Source organism: Hypanus sabinus, chromosome 8, assembly GCF_030144855.1.
Source record: "Hypanus sabinus isolate sHypSab1 chromosome 8, sHypSab1.hap1, whole genome shotgun sequence".
NCBI lineage: Eukaryota > Metazoa > Chordata > Chondrichthyes > Myliobatiformes > Dasyatidae > Hypanus > Hypanus sabinus.
Window position 1 is genome coordinate 142833177 of NC_082713.1, and position 21510 is coordinate 142854686.

Sequence of the window (21510 nt, forward strand, 5' to 3'; positions counted from 1 at the left end):
TGGGAGGAGGAAATCACAAGCCAATGAGCCAGTCCTCATTGGGGAATCAGAGGTAGACAGGGTCAGCAAGTTTTAGTTCCTCAGTGCTTTAATTTCAGAGGATCTATCCTGGGCCTAGCACTCAAGTGCAATTTTGAAGTAAGCAGGACAGCGCCTCTACTTTCTTATAAGTTTGTGAAGATTCTGCACGTCAAATAAAACTTTGACATTTTGTTTAATAGATGTGTGCTGCAGAGTATATTGACTGGTTTGCATCACAGAGTGGTATAGAAACACCAATGTCCTTCAATGGAAAATCATACAAAAAGTAATGGATATGGCCCAGTCCATCAGGGCTAAATTCTCTGCCCCATTGAGCACATCTATATGAAGTGCAGTTGCAGAAAAGCAGCATCCATCATCAAGGAACCCTGCCACTCAGGCCATGCTCCCTTCCCGCTGCTGCCATCAGGAAGAAAGTACAAAAACCTCAGGACCCAACAGAACCAAGTTCAGGAACATTTATTATCCCTCAACCATCAGACTCTTGAACCAGATGAGATTATTTCACTTGCCCATCATTGAACTGTTCCCACAACCTAAGGACTCACTTTCAAGGACTCTTCATTTCATATTCTCAATATTTATTGCTTATTTATTTATTACTATTAATGCTTTTCTGTTATGTACTTGCATAGTTTGTTGTCTTTTGCATATTGTGGTTTGTCTGTCCTGTTGGGTGTGGTCTTTCATTGATTCTATTATGTTTCTTGGACTTACTGTGTATGTCCACAAGAACATGAATCTCAAAGCAGTACATGGTGACATATACCTACTTTGATAATAACTTTGCTTTGAACTTTACAGCTGCCCTTACAGATCCCTCTCCCAGTTACAGTGACACCCAATGAGAGCAGATGGCAGATTCTTTAAGTACACTGTAAATTTTGCATGATATTCTCTGTCTAGTAACTGCAGGATTTACAAGCTAGGGAAGACCAGTGAAATTTTTAAAAAGAAGATGGTATGCAGAAGACCAATGAGTTTAAAGGAAATGGAAGGACAGAGGTTGTATGAATTTAAGGGCAAACCAGAGGTCCATGGGTTTAATATAAGGGTGGAAGACAAGATGCCCATCAGTTTGATTTACTGCATGCACAGTAAACTCGCAGTCCAATCATATGCACCTGCTTCTGCGAGATTTTACAACCTGTACTACATTCAGCACTCATCTGTTCAGGTTACACTTTGTATGTTTCTACTGTCTTAATAATTCCTCACTATCAAGTTATACTACAACATTTGGTGGAAGTTATGTCATACATCAATATTATTACAATAATCCTTAATCCACACAATTTAAAGGGATTGATTATCTGTGGTGAAAATGAGCAAAAATTAGGCAGAACAGGTATCACGGTGCAGTAAAAGGAAATAATCTTCCTAGCCAGATCCATAGGAATGGAGAACTTGCAGGAAAATTAAGATTCAGATTATTACAGTACTTGTTAAGCATTATTTGGCCATCATTAACTGTCTAGGTTAATAAAGTTCAACTTTGCAAACTGAGACTCTTGTAATGTCAGACCATGAAACACTTGGCAGATTTAATGCATGGATTTATAGGAATGGTCATCATGCTGGCTACACATCGAACTGGCTACTTTTGTTTTACTCAATGATAGACTGATCGGGAAAGGTATATGCCTGTAGCTGGAAAACAAAATAAACACTTGATTCCAATTCTATTTTTGAGCCAGAACTACTAAGTATTTCCGCCTTATTTTACTTGGATCTAATTAGTATTAATCACACTCACCTTGTTATACTCATGCTCAGCTTTGAATAACATCTGTACTATATCAACAGCTTTGTTGTTACTACAATTTGGTGATTCAGCTCCCTGCTGGGCTTTCAACTGCTCCAGCCGAGTTAAACTGTTAAAGAGAAAAAGGAAACAAAACATTTGATAACATTTAAACAAGATTGCATACATTCATTTTCGAAAGTAACATCATATATTTGATAATAATTCTAATCCAGTTCCAACTTGCATCAATGAGAAAAGGTTTTAATTTATTCTTCGTTATTGCATAAAAGTACACCCAGAAGTATTTTCTCTAATTTCCAGGTATATACCTCTTTCGTCATGGTTCTCAGATGAGCATAACCAGATTACTTCAACTATAGATTTTCTATGCCTCTTTTTTCAACAAAATCTAATCACCAGTCAGTCACGTCACAAAATACCAAACCACATCAGTGGCCACACCACATGCTATTTATCCAAGCTCCTTGTACTACAAGTAACAAGCCTAAAAAGGCACCTTAAAACACCATTTCATAGGGTCCCACATTTGTTTTATGCATGGCCCCTCAACAGCATTATACTGCAAAAAGCCCAAAAGGTCCATAAACAACAAATCAGCCTTTGTACTCTTATCATTTAGATATAGTTACCAGCATATTAATTATTGAACAATTCATGAAAGCAATGTAGTATTAAATAATTTTGTTTAGAAAAGTTGCTGAGTTGCTGAAGAAATATTTCAACAGAACCCTATTCATTTTGCAAACACAGGCTTTCTTACAAATCTGAAGAATGTATCAATCCTTAAACATTTTTTTAATTAAGGAACTTTTTTTTTGTTTTTGTAACCTAAAGAGCAGTAAAGCTCTGAAAATCTAACATAATCAGGACTTTAATGGTATTTGATTGGCAGACTTCTGGACTACTGGACGTTAATTATATTACTATGCCAACACTTTTGAAATAATTTATTCTGACTCTGCACAGTATTAGAATAAATTTTCCAGTGAACCAAGTTTAAAGAGAACACAGGAACCAAGGGAGTGGAAAGAGGATGTAGGAACTGGTGCCCTGATGATTGAACTGATGACCACCAATTGGAAAGAAATGCAGGAACCTGGCCTGGGAGAGTTGAAAGGAGGAATGACAAACATCACATACTGAGTCAGATGCCCATTCCTTTTAAATAATGAATTGTCAGATAGTGGATTACTGTTGTTTTTCTGTACTGTCACAACCTCTACAGCAAAGTATTCAGACTATGCAGTGGATGCTTTTTGTTAAATTGCAACCTCTGACTGCAGCAGTGAGAGATTGCAGATGTCATTGAACACTCCCAGCTGGTTGGCACAGGTTTTCAGTGCTCTCTCAGGTACACCATCAGGGCCTGATGCCTTGTGAGGGTTCACCCTTATGAAAGGTGCCCTGATGTCAGCCTTTGAGATAGAGATCTCAGGGTCACCAGATGCTGCAGGCATTCACACAGGTGTAGTTTTAATCACCCTTTAAAAGTGTACATTAAAAAGGCATTCTCATCTGGGAGTGAACCATCACAGCCATTCATGTTATTAGGTTTCACTTTGTATAAAGTAGTAATGGCTGGCAAATCCTGAAGGAGCTTACATACATCAGATTCAGACTCTAACTTCAATCAGAGTTGTTTATTACTCTTAAAATAGCCTTCTGTACTTCTTGTATAGTTCTGGGTCACCAGACTTGAATGCCAGAGATCTAGTCCTCAGCAGACTGTGCATCTCCTGGCTCATTCATAGCTTTTGGTTTGGGTATATCCAGTATGTTCTCAAAAGCACACACTCATACATAAATGTCAGAGTTCAAAGTAAATTTATTATCAAAGTACATATTTGTCACCATATCCAATACTGAGATTCACTTTCTTGCAGGGACACTCAATAGATCTATAATCGATTTAATAACTATAATAGAACCAATGAAAAACCACACCACTTAAAGCAGTCAACCTGTGTGCAAAAGACAACAAACTGCAAACACAAAAGGAAAGAAATAATAATAAATAAATAAACAATAAATTTTGAGATCATGAGATGAAGAGTCCTTGAAAGCAAGTGAAGTTATCCTACTTAGTTCAAGAGACTGATGGTTGAGGGGTAATAACTATTCCTGAAGCTGGTGGTGTGAGCCCTGAGGCTCCTTTGCCTTCTTCCTATGGCAGCAGCAAGAAGAGAGTAATATGAATGGCTTGTTAGCAAGGAGCTAACAAGCAATTTCTAGAAGAAGACCAGAAAAGGGGGCGGGGGGAGGGGGGTGGTTTCACTAAATGCCATATCCATTACTTAGTAAAGGATTTTCCACTGAAGGGCACTGGTGTTTCCATACCAGGCTGTGATACAACCAGTCAATATACTCTCCACCACACATCCATAGAAGTTTATCAAAGTTGGCAGATGTCCTGCCAAATCTTCGCAAACTCCTAAAGAATTTCTGGATTGAGTCGAGACAACTGTAGCATATTTATTCAGATTCAAAGATGAAACCCTGAATATCGTCCAATACACTGATTCAAAGCAGTCCTGTCAGCGCTTCTCTATCTCCCTTGACCATATTTTTTGGTCCTAAAAACTGGTGCTGTGGTCTTTGATCTCTGCCTATTTGCTGGGAGTAGAAGTACAGCCAGCTGATTGGACTGTGGGTGTGGGAAGGCATGGTAAATGTGCCTGATAGTGGTATAACAGTGGTCAATTGTATTGCTCTAGTTCCACAGATGATACAGTCGTTCAGAGACTTCTTCAAGCTGACCTGGTTGAAATTCCTTGCAATGATAGGGAAGGCATCAGGGTGTGCTATTTTATACACAGCAGTCCCTGATGTCCCTCACTACTGCAATCTTGCTCTGAGGACTTCAATTTTATTTTCCAGACACTGTACATAGTTGGGACTGGGAGGTCTAATGCCTCTGCATTTAATTGCAAACTAGCGCATATTCTGCATTTCCATTTTTGATTATTGATAGATTTTTTAAAAATGTCTTACAATGATGTTGCTTACTGAATTACCCATATTGTGTTTAGTTACAGTAGTCCTAAACTGGAACATCTGATAATTCCCAATGGAGCTGTGTCCAAAGAGCTGCCACTTACTGGCACCATCTTGGGATAACAACAGCATGAGGAGCAATACATCAAAATAAGCAGAACTTCGAAAGGTAATAATCTCTAAATTCTCACCTGAGCCTCAGGAAAACAAAACAAGGAGCACTAACAGAAATAAACAAGCGTAATGTGATAGCCATGGCTGCAGGATGATGTTGATTGGGACTTAAATATTTTAAAAAGACAGCAAAATTTGGAGAAGTCTGTTAATTAAAGATGGTTTTTGTCCAATAAAAAGGATTGTCCTAAGTTTGAGAAAGTAGAATATAGAAGCAGGTGGGGTAGAGACAAGTAATAATAAAAACAGGAAATCATTTGTGAGAGTGGTGTGGCGATCCCCTAAAAGTAACCAAATGGCACCACAGAGTATAAAGAAAGAAATAATGGAGCTTAACAGAAAGGCACATCAATAATGATGATTAACTTTAATCAACATATAAATTGGAAAGGTAGTCTAGATGAAAAGTTCTTTGTGATGTCTTCTTATTCAGGAGTTAATGAGAGACCAAGTTATAGTTGATTTGGGATTGTGCAGTAAGATGGAATTAATTAATAATGGTATAATGAATGTCCTGCTAAATACTAGTCATATCAATTTCATTAAATTTTACAGTCCTTTTAAGGGTGAGAAGAAAGGGTCCAAGACCATTATTTTAAAATTAATTAAGAACAATTAAGATAGAATTAGCTAAAATGAACTGGCTAATTAGGTTAAGAGATTAGTCAGTGGAGGAGTTGCACACAGATAAAGAGTTCTTCCTGAAAACACATATTAGCTGCATTCCACCATGAGAAAAAAAATCCCATGGAACTGACCCACCACCTACGCTTAAGAAAAAGTTAGAGATTGCAGCAATATTAAAGAAAATGTAGAGTAGCTAGGAAGATAGGTGATGTACTGGCTTTAATTTTCCAGAGTTCTTTAGATATAGTAATGGTTCCATCAGATTGAAAAACGAAACTCCTTTGTTCAAAATTGGACAGACACAGAGCAGTTAGCTTAGCATAGAGTAAAAAGTTCAAAGCTATTACAGCAACGTATTTGAAAAAGTTCAATCAGACCGCCAACATGATTCTGTGGAGCTCTTTGAAGAAGTAGGATGTGCTGCATATACAGGAGAGAGAACCTGTGGATACATTATCTTTTATTTCTAAAATGCATCTTAAAAAATGTTGAATCAAAGGCTATTGCTGAAAATAAAAGATCACGGGAGACAAAATTGGATTTGGTACAACAGAGCAATTGGAACAGATAGAATGGTTAGTCACAGGAAACTAATAATAGGATTATTTATGTTTCAGTTATAAAGGGTATTGGTAAGACCACTTCTGGAGTACTGCGCGTATCTTCTTATTTAAAGGATACTAACGTGTTGGACGCAATTCAAAAATGGTTTACTAGATGAATATCTGGAGTGTGCAGATCTTGTGAAGCAAGACTGCACAGGTTAGGCTTCCATTTCCTACTTAGAAAAGTGGGAGGGAACTTGACTTAAATATAAACAACCCTAAAGAGTCTTGATCAACACACACAAAATGCTGGAGGAACTCAGCAAGTCAGCCAGCATCTATGGAGGGGAATAAAGAGTTAACATTTCAACCGAGATCTTTCACCAGAACTTGAAAGGAAGGAGGAAGAAGCCAGTATAGGAAACCAAGGGGTCATCAGAGGATGGACATGCAAATTGCTCAATTAGAACAGAGATTAGGCAACATTATTTCTTGAGGGTCATAAATCTTTGAAGGGAAATATTTTTGAAGGGAAATGGAAGCAGAAGTTTTGAATGTTTTGCAATAAAGCTGGATACTTAAGCTAGTGCACGAAAGATTACTGCAGGCAGACTATGTAGCAGAATTGATGCGGCAAGCAGATCAGTTACAACCTTTTTAAATGCTTGGCTATGAACACCCAGCACAATTGATTACTGAAGAACATCAATGCAAAGAAATGAATACTGGGTTGCTGCTGGCATCACAATGGACCTGATCTCATGTGAATCAGTCAAGAATGGGGTGGTGGTGATCGTGGAGGAGAGGGAGAAATACTTAACAGTGCCTTATAATTCTTTAAGTTCAATTGTATTCATATAGCATCCTTAATTATCACCAAGCATCACAAAACGCCTTAGAGCCATAACGTCCTGGGAAAGGTTTCTCTGCAGCAGCAATGTCTGGGTTATGACTAGAGATAATGGGGGCTTTGCAACGTGCGGCGTCCAATGATGGGAGGTTTTTCTTTCTTGTGTGCCCTAGAGCAAGGGATTCGCAGGCTTTTGCTTGGCAGAAGATGGAGACAGAAGATGTCAGAACAGAGAGGTCATTAACTACAGGACGGAGTGGACTTGGAATGGGGTTGGGAGTCAATGACGCCTGGGGGAAGTTGAAGGAGAATGAACGAATGGATGGGAAAATCATGAGCTCCAACATGAGCATTACACTGTTTCCTTAAAATGTGCCCTTTTTCTTTTTGTTTTCTTTTCTAACCCTATAGTCAAATTAAGAATTATAAAACTCAATCGTTTAATTGCATATGGTGTACTGTTTATTATTTCGTGGTACTGATTTGTAACAGGGGAAAATATCATGCAGCATCCACACAAACAAATCTTACCAGTTCAGCGGGGGCGGTGACTGTCTTCCCCTAGATTAACTCAGCCTGCCAAACCACGGGGTTACAGAGCCAACAAAATACAATTCACATTTATAATATTGAATGTTATGTTTTCAACAAGAGTACCATAAGCTTGTACAAACAATTGTGAAATGTCCAGAAAGCTGATTAAGCAGTGTTGGTTACCAGTACATTGAGAAAGCATTACTATGGGTGACTGAACCTCATCTGAAACATAAATGTTTAAATGAGAATATTGTCAATAATCAAGTTTGCACATTCTAAAATCTTTTGTTCGCTGTGATCTACAGACATTTTCTTTATGGAATACCTATTCAAATGCCACACTCATTTTGCTCAGTGCAGGTGTCAGTGTTTCCAGCTGCTTCAGCTCAAATCGAATCAATTTTCTAATGAGGCCTTAAAATGACACTAGCCCTTTACTTCTACATGTGAAACATCCAAATATCTGTTTTGATCGATTTTAATTCCCTTATTTTATACTTGTAACTTTGGAGTTTGGTACACTTAAATCAAAGACAACAGCACTTATGGTAAAAAAAATTATAAAATGTTCCAGCAATGTGCTCTCTTAGTCCTCAAAATGGCTGGAAAAGAATAGTTCATTTCAGAACCAGAATCAAAATCCGGTTTAATATCACTGGCATGTGACGTGAAATTCGTTAACTTAGCAGTAGCAGTTCAATGCAATACATAATCTAGCAGAGAAAAAATAAATAAAATAAAACATAATAAATAAACAAGCAAATCAGTTTTGTATATTAAATAGATTTTTTTTAATGTGCCAAAACAGAAAAACCGTATATTTAAAAAAAAGTGAGGTAGTGTTCCAATGTGCATTTAGGAATCAGACGGCAGAGGGGAAGAAGCTGTTCCTGAATCACTGAGTGTGTGCCTTCAGGCTTCTGTACCTCCTACCTGGTGGTAACAGTAAGAAAAGGCCCTGGGTGCTCGAAGTCCTTAAAAATGGATGCTGTCTTTCTGAGACACCACTCCCTAAAGATGTTCTATGTAATTTGTAGGCTAGTACCCAAGATGGAGCTGACTAGATTTATAACCTTCTACAGCTTCTTTCGGTCCTGTGTAGTAGCCCCAGCCACTGTCTTGGCTTCTTTATAACTACATCGATACATTGGGACCAGGTTAGATCCTCAGAGATCGACACCCAGGAAAGGTATTTGAAAGGTATATAATAAGCAGAAACCCTAACATGAAATACCACTTCAGAATCCTGCTCACAAAATAACACAAGGTTGCAGCTATATTGCTTATGTCACAAAGTGTTGTATGGCATGGAAAACGTACAGAAGTAACTTAATTGGAGGCAAGTCCAGTATGTAAAAGCATGCACAATTACACAACTTAGCTTACATTTGAAATTTTTTTGACACTTACTTTTTCATAAGCTCTGTAATCCTTTGACACTCCGCTTTTTCATAGAACCAGATCCCATAGATAGAAACTAAAATTAAAAATAAAGACTGCATTGGTAATGTAACAAGACTAAGTTTATTTTTCATTTTTCCCTACTTAGTTCAGTGGCGATGCTCACTTTAAAATCACATCACAGTAAGTGCTGAAAATGAGCATTACAAATCACTAGTAATGAAATAATATTTTGTCAGCAAGGAGATTGCAGTAATATTGTTCTACACAACTGTGCAGGAAGATATGTCAATTTCTTCATTAGCAAATATCTCAGAAAATCTTGTTTTATTTTAAAACGTGAATAACTTACAGAAAGTAGATAATATTATCCACCTCTCTCAAAATTTGTCTTGTTAAAAGAACAGGCCTCAAAACTGACATAATTCACCATCTTATTGTTGAAACCAAACATCACTGAATGTTCAGGGATTTAATTGGGAATAGTTTTATTTTTCACAGAAAGAAAACCTGCTCCATTTCTTATAGCTCATCTGTCAAGCAAATTAAGCAACTTATCAAAGTGCAGCACAAACACATTACTTCAACCACCAGGAATGGTGCAGAGGGTACACGAGGCAGGTTCTAGACAAGAGCATTTCGATCCCTAGTATGATCAACAAGCTTAAAATGTACCCTTCAATGCATTAATGAAAATTATTGCATACTTCCTTTGAAAAGTAAAGTAACCTATACTGCATGTGGTATAACCAAATACCTCTCCACACATTTTCCAAAAACAAATTTATTTGAACAATTTCCCATGAATGTTGTGACAGACCTGTATGACTGAAATTGCAAATAACTGGATGTCAGATGGTTGTATAGATGGCATATACACCATCTAAAATGTACTCATTGCACTCTTAATGAGCATTAACATGCCACACCAAATTTGTTAAAGAATTTATTTTATTCTTAAATGGCAGAATGGTATCTACTACCAATTTTTCTAATTCGCTGATACAATCATTAATCCAATGAAAGTTCTACATCAACATCAAAAATTAAGATTAAATGTTTTACTTCAGTATTTATATAAACTGGATACTATAACAGCATTATTGGGATTTGTGTAGAAGTCAATATCAGAGGCTTTAGATCAACTGATGAACAAGTTCTATTATTGTTCACAATAAAGGCAATCTCTGATATCTTGCACCTTTACTTAATCTCAACATCCTTCCAAATTTAAAACAAGAGTAATGATGTCATTTTGTTGCTACAGATTATGTTTTATATTAGCCAATCCATTATTTAAAAACTCATGCTTAAATTGCAGCCACCATATTAACATCAGGGAATGCGCATTTCATTTTGTAAATGAGTACACCATATATCAGAACGCACACTTCAGGTCTCTTCCTATTTTACAATACAAAGTCTGAATCCAAATTATAAAAATCAATCATGTAGTGATTTTTCAAAAGAAATTAGAAAGTCCGTATCACTGGGTTGTACACATTGATACAAATGATATCAGCAGAGCAAGTGACGAGGCCCTGCAGAATGGGTACAGGGAGTTAGGAAAGAAATTAAAATGCAGGACCGAGGGTAGTGATCGCTGAATTACTTCTGGTGCCACATGCTAGTGAGTCCAGCAATAAAAACCAGAATCAAATGAATGTGATGCTCAAGAGCTGGTGCAGGGAGCAGGAATTCCAGTTATTGAATCACTGGGATGTCTTGCTGGGTAGAGGTGATCTCAACAAAGAGGATGGGTGCACTTAAGCCTGAGGGGTACCAAAATCACAGTGAGGAAATTCACACTTGCTAGTAAGGAAGATTTAAAATGCATTTGCAGGGGAAGATGAGAAGAATGGGTACATGCAGCAATCAAACAGTGTAAACTAGCAGGACAGCTGTGATTTTACAGTAAAACAACAAAACTGCTTTAAATTTAATCTATTTCAATGCATGTAACCTAACAGGTAAAGTGGATGAACCAAGGTGTGGATTACTGCAAGGGGCTTTAATATTATGGCCTTAACAGGTATTGACTGAGAGAAGGGCAGATCAATGTTCTGGGGTACTGATGACTTGGGCACAATAGACAGACAAGTAAATGTAAAGGGGTACTTCCTTTTTTTATTAGGAGGATTTAAAAGCAGTGCTTAGAGAGGATATACTTGAAGGAACCTTTAAAAGAAAGAGGATGATCACCTTCGTAGGGCACTATTATAGAATCCTGAGAATGCATGTAATTGTGAAAATAGGATGGAGTTAGTGAAATATTGCAATCTTCCCAGTAATAACTAACCCTCTCAGAGTATGAAGGGCCTGGATGGGCAGAATTGTGCTATATCCATGGTAGTTTCCTTGCACAACATAAAGTCATGGAAAAGTACAGCGCAAAAACAGACCCATCTAGTCTATGCTGAACCATTTAAACTGCCAATTCACATCAACTTGCAACAGGAGCCCTCCATACCCCTACCATCCATGCACCTATCCAAACTTCTCTTAAACATTAAAATCAAGCTTCACATGCACCACTTGGGCCGGCAGCTCACTCCACACTCACACTAACATCTGAGTGAAGTTTCCTCATCATGTTCCCCTTAAAATTTTCATCTTTCATCCTTAACCCATGACCTCTAAATATAGTTCCATCCAACCTCAGTAGAAAAAGCCCGTTTGCATTTACCCTATCTATATCCCTAATAATTATGTACACCTCTATAAAAATCTCTCCTCAATATTCTATATTTCAAGGAAGAAAGTCCTAACCTATTCAGTCTTTCCTTACAACTCAAGTCCTCCAGTTCCAGCAACATCCTTGTTAATTTTCTATTTACTCTTTCAACCTTGTTTACATCTTTCCTGTAGGTGACCAAATACTGCACACAATACTTTAATTAAGCCTCACCAATATCTTAAACAACTTCAACAAAACATCCCATCCTGCACTCAATACTTTGATTTATGATAGTAAGTGTGCCAAAAGCTTTCTTTCGACCCCTAACTACTTGCAATGACACTTTCAAATGATTTCCAGATCCTTTTGTTCTATTGCACTCCTCAGTGCCCTACTATTCACTGTGCAACACCTCACACTTGTCCGCATTAAGTTCCTTCTGCGATTTTTCAGCCCATTTTTCCCAACTAGTCCAGATCCCACTGTAAGCTCTGATAGTCATCCTCACTGGCTACTACACCACCAACCTTGGTGTCATCCAACAAATTTCTGGATCCAGTTAACCACATCATCATACAGCATATAAATTAATATAGATGGCAAACCACAATGAACCCAACATTGATCACTGCAGTACTCCACATGCACAGGCCTCCAGAGAGGCAACCATCTACTATTACTCACTGGTTTCCCTCACAAAGCCAAAGTCTAATCCAGTTTACTACCTCATCTTGAACGCCGAGCAACTGAATCTTTTTGACGAACTTCCCAAGTTGGACTTCGTTAAATGTCTTTTTGAAGTCCATGTACACAGCATCCACTGCCTTCCCTTCTGGTAACTTCCTCAAAAAACTCTACGTAAGATTGGTTAGCCACAAGCTACCATGCACGAAGCCATTCTAACTATCTCTAATTAGTCCATGTCTATCCAAATACATATCTGGTCTCTTCCAATAACTTCCCCACTATTGATATCAGTCCCACTAGTCTATAAATTCCTGGTGTATTTTTAGAGCTTAAACAGAGGAATAACATTGGCTATCATTCTACAGCACCTCTTCTGTTGCTAAGGGTGATTTAAATATCTCTGCTAGGGCCCCTGCAGTTACTGCACTTGCCTCTCACAGGGTCCCTTGTCAGGCCAAGGGGTTTTGTCCTCCCTAATTTGCCTCAAGACAACGAACACCTCAACCTCTGTTAACTGTATAGAACCTCTGAAGTCAGTGCTGATTTGCCTCACCTCTACAGACTTTGTGTCTGTCTCCTGAGTAAATACAGATGCAAAAAATCCCTTTAAGATCTCCCTCACCTCTTTTGGCTCCAGGCATGGATTAACATTTTTTCCTTCCAGAGGACCAGTTTTGCCCCTTTTGTTTTAACATATCTGTATCTTGGGATTTTCCTTCATCTTGTTTGCTAGGACTATATCATGCCTTATTCTACCGCTTTGTTTCATAACTGTTCTCTTGCATTTCTTATACTCCTTAAGTATCTCATTTGTTTCTACCTGCCTATACCTGCTATGCACCTCCTTTTTTCCCCTTAACCAGGACCTCAATATCTCTTGAAAACCAAGGTTCCCTAACCTTGTTATCTTTACATTTTATTCTGACAGTTACTTACAAGCTTTGTACTCTCAAAATTTCACTTTTGAAGGCCTCCTACTTACCAAGTACACCTTTGCCAGAAAATAGCCTGTCCCAAACCACACCAGCCAGATGCTTTCTGATACCATCAAAACTGACCTTTCTCCAATTTAGAATCCCAACTCACAGACCAGACCTATCTTTTTGTATATTTACTTTGAAACTAATAGCATTATGATCACTAGCATTCCCTACACAAATGTCTGACACTTGCCCTGTCCCAGTCCCTAATAGCCAATCAAGTATCACATGCTCTTTTGGTGGGACTTCTACTGATCAAGGAAATTTTCCTGAACACATTTGACAAACTCTATCCCATTTAGTCCTTTTACAGAAGATGAGTCCAAGTCAATATGCAGAAAGTTAAAATCACCACTATAATAACTCATGTTTCTTGCAATAGTCTGTGATCTCTTTACAAATTTGTTCCTTTAAATCCCACGGACTGTTGGGTGGTCTGTTATATAGCCCCAATAACAGTCATACCTTTCTTATTCCTCAGATCCACCCATAATGCCTCATTAGGCGAGTTCTCTAGTCTGCTCTGGCTGAGCACTTAGATGTGATTTTCTCTGAACAGTAATGCCACTCCTCCTCATTTAAACCTCTCACCCCACTGTCAATTCTAAAACAATGGAACCCCAGAATATGGAGCTGCCTGTCCCGTTCCGCCTGCAACCAAGTATCACTAATGGCTAAAATATCATAATTTCATGAGCTGATCTATGCCCTGAGCTTACCTGCCTTTCCTACGATACTTCATTCATTGAAATATACGTGGCTCAGAACATTAGTCACACCATGCTCAACCTTTTGATTCCTGTCCTTGTTTGAGGTCTGAACAACATCTGTCTCTACAACCTCTCCAATATCTATCTACTCTGGCACTCTGGTTCCAATCCCCCTGCAACTCGATTTTAACCCCTGCCCCCATGCAAACCTTCCCACTAGGCTATTAGTCTCTCTCTAGTTCAGGTGCAAACCATCTCTTCTGTACAGATCCTACCTTCCCTGAAATAGAACCTAGTTATCCCAAAAACCTGATGCCCACCTTCCTATCCCATTGCCTTAGCCACGTGTCAATCTGTACTATATTCCTACTTGTGGACTCACTATCAAGTGGCAAGGGTACCAATCCTGAGATCACAACCCAGGACGTTCTGCCCTTTAACTTAGTACCTAACTCCCTGAACTCACTTTGCAGAACCTCGCCACTCTTCCTACACGTCACTGGTACGTACATGGACCACGATCTCTGGCTGTTCAACCTCCCACTTCAGAATGGTGAGGTGATCGATCCGAGATGTCCCAGACCCTGGCACCCAGGAGGCAAGATACCATCTGGGAATCTCGTTCTTGTACAAAGAACCTCCTTTTTGTTTCCCTGACTAACAAATCCCTCATCACCACAGCTAGCTTCTTCTCCTCCCTTCCCTTCTGAGTCACCTAGCAGACTCAGTGCCAGAGATCTGACTGCTGTGACTTCCCTCTGCTACGTTATCCCCTCCCCACAACAGTATCCAAAGTGGTGTATCTGTTATTGAGGGGAACAACAACAGGGATACTCTGCACTGACTCCTTAACTCCTTTCCCCTTCCTGACTGTCACCCAATTTCCTGTGTCCTGCACCTTGGGTGTAACTACCTCTCAATACATCCTATCTATCACCCCTTCAGCCTTCTGAATGATTCAGAGTTCATCCAGTTCCAGCTCCAGCTCCTTAGCATGGACTGTTAGAAGCTGCAGCTGGATGCACTTCTCGTAGGTGCAATCATGGGCACTAAAGGTCGCCCTGCCTTCCCACATTCCACAAGAGGAACATTCAATTATCCTGCCAGGCATCTCTACTGTTCTAACTGAGCAAATATAAAGAAGGTAAAACAAACATATAAAACCAACTTGGGAAGGAGCAATACTGGACCTTATTAAATAGGGTGGGTCTAGTAGCTAAAGTGATAGTTGGAAAGCTCTCTGTAACCACAATTCTATATTACTTTTAAAATAGTTATGGAAAAAAATTGAAGGGGATACACAAGTTAAAAGTGCTGAACTGGAGCAGAGCCAACTTTAAGTGCATTGGGCAGAATCTAGCTGAGACTAACTAGGCAACGCTCTTCGAGGCAAATAGAAGATTTTAAGAAGTATCATTTAAGAGTCTCAGAACTGCATTCTAGTTTGGGTGAAGAGTAGACAGACCAAGTTCAGTGAATCCTGGCTGATGAGAGATAAAGGCCCTGGTTAGGAAAAAGGAAGACTACATATTTTTCCAGCAGCTGGGTATAAAACGTTTTAAGAGTAGGTTTTACAGGGAAATCAGGAGGGCAAAAAGAGGGTATGAGATTAATTTGGCAGTAGGTAAGATTAAAAATAATCCAAAAAGGTTCTTCAGTTACTAACAGTAAAACTGTGACTAGGGAGAGACCAAGTCTTCTTAAAGACCATTAGGGCCACCTATGTGTGGAGCTGCAAGAGATGGCTGAGATTTTTAATGTCTGTTTCTCCTCTATTTACTAAGGAGAATAACATGAATTCCAAAGAAACTGGGGTAATAAGTAGTGAGGTCTTGGATCATATGCTTATTACAAGGAGTCATTTGCAGTCTCGAAGCACGTTAAGCTAGGCAAATCCAAGAGCCTGACCAAGTGCAGCCACCAGAAATTATGGATGCCAGGGAAGAAACTGCAAAGGCTCCTTTAGAAATACTTGTTATCATTACCCACCCTCTAGTCTTCTGAATCTTCACCAATAGCTAATATTGTTCCCATGTTCAAGGAGGGTAGCAAGGATAGGTCAGTGAACCTTATAACAGCTTTAGGAAACTCAACAGAAGGAATTCTGAAGGAGAAGATCTACAGTCACATCATGGTCAGGAATAGTCAGCATGGTTTTACGCATGGGAGGTCGTAATGTCCAATGAATCTCTTATTAGAGTTTTGAAACACTATGCAAGGGATAGGTTGAAGGTAAGACCGTGCAAGTTGTCTTATATTGAAACTGACAAAATCCCACATGAAAGGTTGATCTGGAAGATTCAAGGGAAGCTAGCAATGATGGGAGGTAGTGGGGGTGAATTAATATGAATGTGGTATTATTAGAAAATTTTCTGATTATGCTAAACTAGGGGTCCTGTTGATAGTGAAGCAGGTTACAGCGAAATGCAGAGATCTTGAACAATGACAAATGAATTTCAACTTGGATAAGTGTGAGGTTAGGCATTTTGGACAGTAGCAAGCAATGTAAGACGTACAGTGAATGGCAGGGCACCAACAAACACTTTGGAACAGAGGGATCAGGATGTCCAAGTGGAAAGTTCACTACAAAAGCCACACAAGTAGACAAGGTGCCAAAGGTGTGCGGCATGCCGGCCTTCATCATCAGGGATTGAGTCAGGATCAAAGACATTATGTGAGGCTGCTCTTGAGGTTTTGTATATAGTTTTGGTTACCTTGTTGTAGGAAAGACATGGTCTGCCTCCTATCACAAAGCAATTTGACTTCCATTTGCCAGCGTAGCTTGCATCCTCTGTGCCTTAAACTTCTGGGCTAGTCTACCATGCAGGACTGTGTCAGAAGCTTTAATAAAGCCCATGTAAACCTTATCTGCTGATCTTCCTTTATCAATTTTCTTAGCTCCTCAAAATAAACACTCAGATTTATGAGACATGACATCCCCTGCACAAAACTACGCTGACAACTGTTCAGCTTCTGACATATAGTTCTTAATACTCAGAATATAGTTCCTGTTGCTCAGCCTTCTTCATTAGAATCCCTAATAGTAACGTAAGCCTCATCAGCATGTTATTTCCAAAATTACTCAAGCACACTAATGGACCAGAAAGCCCAGTATCAGTAGCTCATCATTAATATACAATTGGACACTCTCTACAAAAGACTATTACATGCACAAGTCTGTAATTGGAACCTTGATGCAGAGAACATCACTCTGTGTGCATGTTGATTCGTGTCGCAATTCTATTGCATCTCTCATTCAACACTCATTCTGTCCTAATGCAAAAATATCTATTTTAATGACTTACTCCATAAAATTACCTAAAACACTTTCTAAAATTAAATGCATTGGTGCACACTTCCTCTATATGAAAAATGACTTTAGGTGTTCTGGAGTACAGATGTATAATAACTTGCTTTGTTTTGTATGCAAACAAAATAAAATCTGCATATGCTAGAAATCCAAACAACACCCACACAAAATGCTAGAGGAACTCAGCAGGCCAGGAAGCATCTATGGAAAAGAGTACAGTTGATGTACTCAACTGTACCAAAAGGGTACAGTTTGGACCAAAACTCTTCAGCAGGGCTGAGAAAAAAGTTAAGTAGATTTAAAAGGTGGGGGAGGGCATGGAGAGACACAAGATGATAGGGGAAACTAAGAGGGGAAGGGGTAAAGCTGGGAAGCTGATTGGTGAAAGAGATACACAGCTAGAGAAGGGGGACTATAATAGGATAGGACAGAAGGCCATGGAAGAAAAAGGGAGGTGATGGGGGGGGGGGGGGGGGAGATTACTAGAAGTTCGAGAAATCAATGTTCATGCCATCAGGTTGGAGGCTACCCAGACGGAATATAAGGTATTGTTCCTCCAGCCTGAGTGTGGCTTCATCACGACAGTAGTGGAGGCCATGTATTGGCATATTGGAATGGGAATAGGAAGTGGAATTATAACGGGAGACGACTTGGAGATCCTGCTTCTTCTGCTGGATGGAGCGTAGGTGCTCAGAGAAGCAGTCTCTCAACCTGCGTCAGGTCTCACCATATATACTTTGTACGCAGTTTTCTTTTTGCTCCTCCTGCCTCCATCTTTAAGCTAGAAATGCATGGGATGTTTTATTAGTTCATTATAGGATCATGACATGAATGTTTGGAGAATTTTATAATCTAAGTAGGCATGTAATTCAGGCATTACTGCAGATTTTATCTTTGCTCCCTCTTAATGGGCTGAGGGCCTGGTATCAATATGTCAGCAGTGACGCAGACATGCAAGCCACATGGTAAATCTCTGGTGCAGATGATGACAGCATAAATAGCCGCTGTCCCTTTTCACTTTCTGCTCTTTGGAGGAATGCATCAGAAACGATAATTAAAGAGCATTCTCACATGTTATGCTTCTTTGCCATGGTAAACACTGGAGTTAAAAGAAATTTCACACATCTAACATTGATACCAATTTTCACTGAACTTCTACATTCTCAATGAAGATAAATCAGTACCTAGAAAAACAATATGCTTCAAACGGTTGTTCAAAAGGCTTCCAAACAATTGCCCAGCCAAGCAATGCAAGCAATTGATGCCAAGTACAAAGGTATAACTGTGAAGGAAACCCAGCTGAACTGCTTCTACACTTGTCCAGGAGGTAAGATTTTCTTTTTGTGGGGGAGCAAAAAAAAGTAAAATATCATTCTACATTTTCTTTTAAATTGCAACTTAGAGTTGGGTATAAAATACAATGCTCACCGACTCCATGTCATTATTGCAGCGCTGCGTTTAGCACACCGCTACAATTTGTTATTTACAAGTTCTGTCAGTGATTAAATTGAAATGATAATGCTTCAAGTTCTTGAGTAGTGATATTCCTATTCTTAGGAAATATGCTTTGTTATGATAATTAAGCAAAAGAAAATTTATAATATTTTATTGAAATTCAATATAGACTACTATGTTTGGCTGTTTAAATTTACTGAGTACTACAGTAAATACCTACAGGAAATAATGAGAATGATCAGTTATCTCAATTTCTTTAAAACTGAGTAGTTTTTAAAAGCTTATATTATAATGTTGCTTAAATGTTTCTACAAAATTACTCTTCACAGCAGATCACAAAGTTTCATAATGAAAGCAAAAAAAAAACAAAGCATAATGCTGCATCAGATCTTTCATGAGTTACTTAAAGTATACTTTAAAATCTCGCCATACCTTTTCATGGTTAATCCATTTAAGTAAAATCTGCTTAAGAACTGGGAAAAAAATGCACCATACAGTGTATTCCTTTTACTTCAGATAAAACTGCAACAACTAGAACCAAGAATGAAGGCTGAATAAGACTGCATTTACTGTGCATACAACCTGAAGATGTTTCAAATTTTTTAATGGCTAATGAGACAATTTTAATAATGTGTTACTGTTATGATACAAGTAATTTAGCAGTTAAGCAACTCTGAAATAGTGATAACCTTATCTGCTTTTGGCTGTTGGTTAAGGCAGGATACAAGGAGAATATCTATGCTACAATGTCATCAATGCAAAGGGATCTTTCAGAGACTGGCAGGCCTTGGAGTTACATTTCACTCAAAAAATAGAACCCCGATCAGGGCAGTTCTTCTTTCAGTATTCCAAAAAACTATTAATGTGTTACCTTTGCACCAAATCTTGTCAGGAGCTAAAACCACAGCATTCTGACTTAGCGACAAGAATTCTACCATTCAGTTCAAATGCTGATAATGATAGGATTTACCTATTAAAGTTCTAAATTTTATGTTTTTTGCAAATACTGACTCATACAGGTTAACTTGGAGTTGCAATCTGTATTAAAGGCTTACATAAAAGGCTGTAATTTTTTAGCTTTACCTGAAAAACAAAGCTAGGTGGGAAGTGAGTTCTGCAAAGACAAAAATCAGTAAAGGAACATGGTTTAAGTGATTAGTCAGAAACTTACAAACCATATACAATCATTTGAACTGAATTAAAGGAGACCAGGGAGATTTAATGAAATGGCAAATGGGATGAAAAGTGGCGGAAAATTTAGTTACAATAAATGTGAAGCAATTAGCGTTGAGAATACTAATGAGACTAGAAGTTAGACCATGAGGTTCTAGAAGTGCTGTACAACAGAGGGACCTTGGTGTTTAAGTCCAAAAATCCTTGAAGGTGGCAGTGCAAGTTGATAATGTGATTAAGATGGCATATGAATGCTAGTCTTCATCAATGGAGACACTGAATACAAGAACAAGGAAGTTATACTTCAACATTATAAAACATGGGGCAGACGTTAGTTGAAGTACTGCTTGCAGTTACGGTCACTACACATTATGAAAATTGATATAGCACCAGAGAGGCAGAGGAGATTTATCAAGTTGTTGCCTAGGATGTGGCCTTTTAGTTTTGCACTTGAATGCACCTAGGCTATGAAGGCAAGGTCTAAGTGCAGATAGGTGCCCACTAGTTGGACTGAATGGCCTGTTTCCATGCGGTATCACTCCATGAAAGTCTGTGCTTCTAGACATGGTGAGAAAAAAACAAACCAAACTTTCAGAGATTTACACCACATGATTCTAAGACCCAGAAGGAGTGAAGGTCATATGGACCCTCAAATTCACACCATTTGGTTAAAATCAGGTGTAATCCTATATATCAATTTTACTTATCTAACTGTAATAAATTTTAATAAACAAAATGTTTATATGTTCAGTATTATGAGACTGCAGACTTTACTGAGAAGACATGACAAATCAATCCACTCCTGTCTTCACTTTTCATTTCGAAATGTGCAACTTCACTCATGCAGCTGAAACCAGATTAACTGAGTGCAGATTGGTAATTTAATTTGGAACCTCCCTAAAACATTACTATAAAATAATTTCACTTCTAAACCATTGGAAGAAATAATCTTATATACTTGAGTTAATTTTAGTAAACATACAACTCAGTATGTAGTATACAACTCAACAAGTCCAAGTAATTTGCCTTTGGAAAATCTCATCATATTTCGATTGTTCTATCAGTGGTAACTGATATTCAGAGATTTGGTGCCAGTAATGTCACTGAACACAAAAAGTAGTGGTTTTGCTTCAATCCCTCCAAACTTCTTGGCTCCCTTTACAAATGGATCCATCCACTCATCACCAACCTCAATCAATACAGATTAGTAACAGCATCTACTCCTCACTGATCAACACAAGTGTACCGCATGTCTGTCTGCTTAGCCCCCAGCTCTACTTGCTTTACCCCCATGACCACATGATTAAGCATAATTCCAGTCCCACCTATAATTTGCTGACTACACCACTGTTCCGTTGGCCAAATACTGGGTGCTGATGAGTCAGTGTACAGAAATTAGATAAAATAACTTGTTGGGTGGTGATGTGATAACAACGTCAATAGCAATGTCAATAAAACAAGTTAATCACTGATTTCACAAAGGGAAGTCAGGAAATCATGTGCCAGCTCTCATTACCAGGTTAGCAGCTTCAAATTCCCAGGTGTTAACATCTTGGGTGACCTGCCCTCGACCTTAACAC

At 38.6% G+C, this 21510-nt stretch overlaps 1 protein-coding gene across 1 annotated transcript in view; it reads right to left on the reverse strand.

Moving 5' to 3' along the window:
- The window catches only part of dcp1b (decapping mRNA 1B), a 66679-nt gene that overhangs the window by 23777 nt on the left and 21392 nt on the right, over positions 1 to 21510 (reverse strand). The window contains exons 4-5 of the mRNA XM_059978075.1: positions 8948 to 9014; positions 1799 to 1916 (exon numbers count right to left, since the gene is read on the reverse strand). Coding sequence (XP_059834058.1) covers positions 1799 to 1916; positions 8948 to 9014 — 185 coding nt within the window. The remainder of the gene's footprint in view (positions 1 to 1798; positions 1917 to 8947; positions 9015 to 21510) is intronic.